An 8739-nucleotide genomic window follows, 5' to 3' on the forward strand; every position below is an offset into this window, starting at 1 on the left:
TTGAATCTTTCACACTTGCTTTTGTTCACCTAAAGATCTAGCTGAGGATACTTACTCTCATGATGAAACTTTGAATACAATCCTGTGTATACTCAAGGTCTCCTCAGGAAGGCAATACTTACTCATCAGCCTCAGATAAAAAGTCAACAAAAATGAGCCCTCAAACAAATAAACCAATTTGTTCCATTTCATGATAAAAGGACTGTCTCCTAAGGGGGAAAAAAGTTCATTTAAACCTTGATATTAAAATATTGAGAGTGTGGTGACTCCGTAGGATAAGCACTGCATCAAGAACTACAAGGTTGGTGGTTAGAGCCCATTCACTGCTCCACTGGAGAAAAATGAGGCTTTCTGCTCCCACAAAGATTTAAAACCTTGGAAACCTATACAAGGTCAACATGCGTCAGAAGCAACTCCACGGCACTTAACAACAACAACATTGAAAATTTACTTAAGTATTTCTTCTGCACATATACACTGATCAGACCTTAAAAAGTTAAATATGAAGAGAATGTTAGCATCAAGAGGATCAAATATTAAGGAGGGAGAAACATCAAAATACTTCTTTGCAGAATTTTTAGACATCATCTTAAGGAATAAAATCCAAATTTGAAACATTTAAATCATGATTCTCAAAAAAACACGGAACCACAAATTTTTCAGAAGAAAAGCAAGTTATTTTTTTCTAGTTCTATACATCTCTGTGCTCCCCAGCTTCACTACACAACAGGTTGTGAGTAAGGAGAGAAGTTATGAGTCAGTCACCCAAATAATTATACCTAATACAGCTCCTCCATACCTAGTTCAGTGCTGGCCATACATTCAGTATTTGTGAAAAAATATGAAGTCAAACCAAATAAATAAGACAGGGCAGGTAACATAGGGAATCAACATTCACTTATTCAACAAATGTCTATCTTGTATGCGGGAGCTTCAAACTCTTTGTGGGAAATAGAATTAAAAGATAATGGAATTTTCCCATGTGTTTTTGGAAACCCCTCATATTTACTTCACACTAAGCACTATCCCAGACTTTAGGGATATAAAGTCAACAAGATAGTCTTGGCTTACAGGTGAACTCTGATCTGGAAAGGGAAAGAGAGATTAAAGAACTATTTGTGATAAACACCATGACTAAGAAGTCCATGGACTATAACTGTGAAATGTGAAAGTATAAGTATTTTCCTCTGAGGTAAAAAGTTCAAAAAAGGTGTGGTGTGATGGCTTAGTTGGCACGGCTGTTTTAGTTACGTTGTGTTGTTAAGTGCTGTCAAGTTGGGTCCAACCAATAGTGACTCTGTGTAAGGTTTCCAAGGAGCAGCTAGTAGGTTTGAACCACTGACCTTGGGTTTACCAGTCAAGTGCTTATCCTACAACAGCTATTGTTGTTGTTAAGTGCTGTGGAGTCAGTTCCAACTCATTACAATCTTGTATAGGGTTTCCAAGGAGCAGTTGGTGAATTTGGATAGCAGCTATAGTCCTTGTTAATTCTATCAAATGACTGGGTAGGACTATGAAAATGTGAGGGGTTTTTGTGACCCACTGATAGAACTGGAATTCTAGTGTGGCACTGTGGGATAAAGCACTGGAATGCAAGGTCGGTTTGAACCAAAAGGTTGGTGGTTCAAACTCACCAGTCACTCCTTGGAAACCCTATATAGCATTGCTATGAGTCAGAACTGATTTCACGGCACTTAACAATAACAACAACAACAATGGAATTGGATACCTTGCCAATAATGTAAATAAGGCACATTGCACCTACGTGGAGTGGGACCATGCAAATAAAGTCTATGGAGTTACAACATGAGGATTGATCAGTTTTGCCATCCTATCAGGTTTAAAATGAGTCATCTCAGAAGTGGAATGGGAGGGTTCTCACTACCATCAAGAAAGAAGAGTCCAGAGTGGAATGCATCCTTTGGACCCCAAGATCCCTGTGCCAAGCCTCCCTGATTCAGGAGATGGAGAGCTGAGACACCACAGAAGAGACAGAGAAGCTGCAGCAGTATGAGCATTAGACCCTAGAGCACAGGACACAGCAGTAAGCCTTCCAAGCCACAGAGTGAGAAAACTGAGTGCCTTTGGGCAGACGAACAGCTTGTAGAGTGGGATGCTATGAAATTAAGGTTATGCTGTGTGCCAGCTTGGCTGGGCCAGGATTCTCTGTGGTTTGGCAGTTTAAAGGTAGCCATCCCACATGATGAGATCTAATAAAATGTAATTGCCTCCATGACAAGATCTGCTATGAGTAGCAAATCAATTAAAAGGGCATTTCCTTGAGGGCCTGCTCTGCTTCTAATATATGTGGATGCTCTGGCAAATCTTGTTTGCTTTTTGCTGGATGTGGAACCTGCATCCATCTCAACATCTGACCTATGGTTTTTGGGACTTGAGCCACAGACTACTATATTACCTGCTAATCCTGGGAGTTGTCAGCAGCCTGCCATCTTACCTGCTGACCTTGGATTCATTTGCCTCTATAGCCAACAACCTGATATCTGAACTGACATCTTTGATCATCAGCCCCGACGGTTACCTGAGTCAGGAGAAGCCTCCAACCTGACATCCAATCCATGGACTTGGAACTTGCCAGCATATGTGAACCATTTTCTTGAAATAAATCTATTTGCATATATACATTTATAAGCTTCACTGGTTTTCTTTCTCTAGAGGACCCAGCCTAATATAGGTGCTTTATAGGCATTTATCTGGGAAGCTAGGTTTGTATACCACAACACTAGAACTGAGAACCTTTAAGCTGAGGCTTTACTGACATTCACCAGCCGCACTACAAGAGCTCTGTAACACTTGTCCAGGCTAGACAGAGGCCAAAGGGCTGCATCGCTGGGAAACTGAGGACCAGAGAGAGGCGAACCTATGGGTAAGGTTATCCTGTCTGAAGAACTGCAACCTCAGCATTTCTGATCCTGAATTGTAACCTAGTAGCTCTCCTAATGAACCCTATAATATCTTGAGCATTATCTGTGAGTTCTGTGTGGTTACTGCAACAGATCATAGAACCCAGCAGAGACTGTAAAGTGCTGTGGGAGAATGGTTGGTGTCACAAGTGGTCAAAAAAGAAAAGACAAAAATGTTGAAGGATATAGGCACATCTGACCTTTGCGTCATAGGAGTCAGCTGTGGGCTGATAGTGAGTTTGCTTCTGCTTCCACCTTACGAAATCACAGGGGGTCAGCTGCTTCCTCCCCACGCCATTTTTATAGAAGGAAGGTGTCTCTGAGGAACACTTATGCTGAGATTTCAAAGAAGGCTAGGGAAAGAATGACTGGGCAGAAGAAACAGCACATGTGAAGCCCCTGAGATGTGAAGGAACACCATGGCTAACGTACAATGGGAGTTGTCATTCTTGTTTTTACTAGCCATCGAGACAAGTCAACTCATGGCAACCCCATCTGTGCAGAGTGGAGCTGCTCTGAAGAGTGTTCAAAGCTATGACCTTTCAGAAGCAATTAATCAGGTTCTGCCTCCCAAGGCCCCTCTGGGTGAGTCCAAACCTGTCAGTGAGTTCTTGTTGTTGTTGTTGTTGTTATGTGCCGTGGAGTCAGTTATGACTCATAGAAACCTTGCACAAGGTTCATGAGGCTGTAAATCTTTATAGGAGCAAAAAGCCTCATCTTTCTCCCGTGGAGCCACTGGTAGTTTCGAACTGCTGACCTTGCAGTTCGAAGCCCAATTCGTAACCACTACATTACCAGAGTCAAGTGTTTAATGGTTTTACCACCCAGGGACTCCACATGAGGGCAGAGAGAGCTAAGATGAAGAAAATGATGTGCCCAGGCACCAGGTCTTATGGAGTTTCCTCAACAGTGACAGAGGACTGTCATCCTATTCTAGTGAAATAGGAAGCTTTTAAAAGGTGCTAGGCAGGCAAATTATCTGTCAGACTTAAATTTCTAAACCAGGATTCTTACTCTCTAAAGAATGTTGGGCAGAAAGACATGTGTGGATTTGGAATGAAGAAAACTGAATACAGTCGTTGATAAACAACATCACGAACAATGGAAAAATAAAAGGTTTGTGAGAGGAAGACTGGATCCATTTCAGAACGCTTAGTTTGAAGGCCTACGATTCACTCAAAGAGTTTCAGTAAGAAGCTGGATATACACGGTGGGAGCTTAGCTAAGAAGTTGATTAGAAATTCATCAGCATAGGGGAGCTAAAACCGTGAGAAGATATGAGGATAGAGAACAAAGCAAGAAAAGAAGGTCAAGTACAAGGGTTTAAGTGACTTCAACATTTAAGGGTCTAGGGGAGGAGAATGAATTCCACCCCTTCCACCTCCCTCCATACCAACCGAAAAACAAAGAATGTCTAGAAAATAGGGAGGTGGGGGAGACAGAAAGTGAACCAAAATAGAAATCAAAGAAAGAAAATGGTTCAAAAAAGAAGAGACTGATTAAATTTGTTGAAAAATAAGGAGATAAAGATGAGGAATAAGATAAAGACTAAAAAATGTCCACTGAATTCACAACAAGAAAACCTTTGGTGGTCTAAGAAAGAGCCAATTCAATATTATGGAGAGGGCACAAGTTAAGAGTTGAGTCGGGTAAGGAATGAACAGGAAGTAAAGGAGTAAAGACAGTATATAGAGAGCAAACTTTTGAGAAGTTTAAGCATGCAGAAAATGAGAAAAATAGAAATGCAATAGTACTTGGAAAGATTTACTGTCTAGGGAAGTTTGGGGGGTTTTTTTAAATGCAAAATACTAGAATGTGTGCATCTAACAGAAAGGACACAGTGAAGAGATAGGAGAGAAAAGTGCTAAGATAAGGAGTAACTTTCCTGCAGCCACAAATGGAAGGGTTGGCCTCTGACAGGAGATGTGCAGAGATGGGAGATGCACATATGAGGGAAGATCTGCAGAGGTGGATACAGATACAGATGTAGGCAGATGTGGAGGATGCACGGATGGGAGGAGATACGTAGACTTCGATGCAGGAAGCCAGAGCCTGTGTGGTAGTGTCTGTTTCCAACACGCAATACAAGATAACATCACTTTTGAAAGTTAGTCATGTTGACTTGGTTAAGGGAAAAAAGAAAGTATAAAACTGTCACCGGGAGGAGCGGGGGACAGATTTCAGGCTGTTCTGTTGTTGTTAAGCGTTGTCGAGTCAGTTCCAACTCATAGTAACACTGTATAAGGGTTCCAAGGACCAGCTGGTGAATTTGAGCCACTGCAGTTTAAATCGACCTTGCGATCCAATGTATTATCCCACAGTGCCACACCAGGTGTCTAGGACTTGGTAAAGGTTGGTGATCAAGAATCTTAGGTGATATTTATAAGCTCCACTGGGAGAAGGTCAAAGGAATAGTGAGGCTCCTAACCCCAAATCCTTTCCTCAGCCCCAAGCTTCAGTTCTCCCAAATTTTCTAGTTATACTAGGTGCCATGGTAAGTCCTCCATAACATTTAACTTCTTTTTTTACATTACTTTTTAAAGCCCCCTGGTCACACGTTCTTTAACTATTTCATATTTCATATCCCTTAACTCCTAACTTTCTACTGGAGTCCTGGTGTGGCACTGTGTGTTAATGCGCCCGACTGCAAAACCGTTTGAACTGCAAGGTCGGTGGCTCAAGCTCACCAGCTGCTCCTTGGAAACCTTATACAGGGTCATTATGGGTTGGAATTGACTTGATGGCACTTAACAAAAAACAACAACAACAACTTTCTACTACTACAACCTATACCCTTTTGAATATCTGTATGTTGTCAGACATACAACAACTACCTAATGAATATTTCTTAAATAGATGCAAGGTTTGACTGACAAGATCTTCTAAACTGTGAAAAAGAGAACAGTCAAGACTCCCTTCTGGTTTCTCTTTCCCTAATAAATATGAAGATGTTTTCTGCGGGCAGGGGTGACAGTACGCCTGTATTTTCGGAGTGATCAGTGATGCTGAGTACCAACAATGGTGTACCTGAAGATCTGGAGGAGGATGCTGCCATCACGTTTGTTAAGAAACAAAGACCAGGTATGGTGAGTTCCCACCCTACTTCTATCTTTCTCTGCCCAGACCCTTTCCACAGCCTTTGTTTCACAGATATAAGCTGTCCTCTCGTCCAACCACCACACTGCAGGACTCAACTGTGTACTTCAGAGAGTTTGCAAATAGGTAGCATTAAGAAGTCATTCTTATTGGTCTATCTTCTGAATATGGAACAGGAAGGCTCTGTACCCAACGACCTTCAGTTAAAATGATACTAGTCTGGGCCCAAGCATTGCTGACCGACCAAACCATAGGCTCTGAGGATCAGACTTTAGCCACCTAGCAGACATAGCAAAATGTCCCTCATCTGATTATTCAGTTATGCTGGTTAGTAATTCCATACATGAGCCCTGGATACCCACAGATAAATGTAAAAACCTTCCCTAAAAGCCGAGACTGTAAATTCCAAAAAGGCAAAGTTTCCCCCCACACCCAATCCAAAAAGCTAAAGAGGATAGAGAGAAACTCTGTTAACTGATGGCATGTGGAGGGGATTATAATCAATGTAATGAAACAAGGTATATGAATGTTTGAATGTGAAACCGATGATGTGCCCTGAAAACTTTCACTCAATCCACAATAAAAACCTTAAAAAAAAAAAAAAAAGATACTAGTCTCAGAATATTGACCTAAAATTTGGAGAAAGAAACAAAGTAATAGGGAACACAGAGTAAGGACAAGAAGGAGTCCTTCTTCAAGTTTTACTACTTCTCCATGTTCATACCTTGGCAGCCAGCCGACACTCCATCACCCTGATATTGAAATGTGAAGTTGCTGCCTTATTCATTTCCACACAACTATTGGCAATCACAAACACTGCTCCACTTGGAAGCTTCACATCAGTTGCCCTCAGAGGACTAAATTCGATCAACTTGGCCTATTGGACAAAGAATGACATGTGAGTTACAATCTATTAGAATTCAGAAAAAGATAAAATATCTATGCACTTATTTAACAAAGTCCTCTTAAAAAACGCACTCATTCATTCATTCAAATACTATTTATTGACTCCCAGACACTGAGGATACAACACTTACCAAGTAGACACTGTCCCTGCCCTCATAAAGCCTCGAATCTAGTACTATATTTCTATGCAAATAACATAAACACTATTTTGTTTTCCGAACTGCACCCTCCTTCAAAGATATTTTCATTAGCACTCTATGATAAATGTTTAAAGTAGCCTGTGAAAAAATTAGCATAGAGTGCTTATAAAAATACTTTCAGGGGAGGGCCTGGTTGGCAAAAGCGTATAACATGGGCATTATTTGTGTAAATATACAAATTGTTGTTGTTAAGTGTCATCAAGTCAGTTCTGATCCATAGCAACCCTGTATAGGGTTTCCAAGAAGCGACTGGTGATTTTGAACCACCGGCCTGGTGGTACAAGCTGACTTTACAGTGTTGAATGCTTATCCTATAATGCCACACCAGTCCAGTAGATAGATTTAAAAAAAAAAAAAAAAAAAATCTGTAGATTGTAAGTGTTACAATGATAGTAAAGCACAGGGTGTTATATAAGAACATATAGTTGAAGCACTTAATCAAATATAGCCTAGCATAAACTTCTTTGAAAGGAGCTCTGGTAGCATAGTGGTTACGAATCAGGCTTAAGGCCAGCAGTTCAAAACTACCAGCTGCTCCGCTAGAGAAAGATGAGGCATTCTGCTCCCGTAAAGATTTACAGCCTCGAAAACCCTGTACAGGAAAGCTATGGGTCTGAACCAACTCAACGGCACTTAACAACAACAAACTTCTTTGAAAAAGAGAGATATAAACTGAGTCCAAAAGGACAAAAGAGAGAAGGGCAAAAAGTTTATGGTTTTTTTTTTTTCAAGTGTCAGGAATAGAGAAGAGCACATACAAGTCCAAGGATGAAAACTATTGTGGGATATTGTGTCACTCATTGTTCTCCAGAGAAATAGAACCAATAGGATAAATACACATATGTATATATACTGTTGTTGTTAAGTGCTGTCCAGTTTGTTCTGACCTACAGTGGCCCTGTATAGGATATCCGAAGAGCAACTGGTAAGCTTGAACCACTGGCCTCGTGGTTCAAACCAACTTTGCAGTTCATCGCATTAACCCACAGAACAGCTGGTAGTTCAAACTGTTGACCATGCGGTTCGCAGTTCAATTCGTAATTACTCTATCAGAGCTATATATATATGTGTGTGTGTGTGTGTGAGAGAGAGAGAGAGAGAGAGAATATTAAAAGTACCATGGACTGTTAGAAGAACAAACAAATCTTTGTTGAAATAAATACAGCCAGAGTGATCCTTGGAAGCCAGGAGGGTGAGAGTTCATCTCTCATACTTTGGACATGTTATCAGGAAGGACCAGTTGAAGGGCATTATGCTAGGTAAAGTGGAGGGTCAGCGGAAAAGGAAGACTCCCCAACAAGACAGACTGGCACTGTGGCAGCAGCAATGGGCTTAAGCTTTAACAATGATTTTCAGGATGGCACAGGACCAGACAATGTTTCATTCTATTGTGCACAGGGTCACTAGGAGTCAGAATCAACTCAATGGCACCTAACAAACATGTATATATAGGCATGTGTGTATACATACACACACACGTATGTATATATATATATATATATGCTGTTGCTGTTGCTGTTAAGTACCATCGAGTCGGTTCCGACCCATAGCGACCCTGTACAGGGTTTCCGAGGCTGTAAATCTTTACGGGAGCAGAAAGCCTCATCTTTCTCCCG

At 41.0% G+C, this 8739-nt stretch overlaps 1 protein-coding gene across 2 annotated transcripts in view; it reads right to left on the reverse strand.

Annotated features, from left to right (window-relative positions):
- GALK2 (galactokinase 2) overlaps window positions 1–8739 on the reverse strand; it is a 172852-nt gene that overhangs the window by 62493 nt on the left and 101620 nt on the right. For both annotated transcript variants that reach the window (XM_006831671.1, XM_006831670.1), the window contains exon 7: window positions 6742–6894. In XM_006831671.1, coding sequence (XP_006831734.1) covers window positions 6742–6894 — 153 coding nt within the window. The remainder of the gene's footprint in view (window positions 1–6741; window positions 6895–8739) is intronic.

This window comes from Chrysochloris asiatica, unplaced genomic scaffold, assembly GCF_000296735.1.
Source record: "Chrysochloris asiatica unplaced genomic scaffold, ChrAsi1.0 scaffold00004, whole genome shotgun sequence".
NCBI classification, from domain to species: domain Eukaryota; kingdom Metazoa; phylum Chordata; class Mammalia; order Afrosoricida; family Chrysochloridae; genus Chrysochloris; species Chrysochloris asiatica.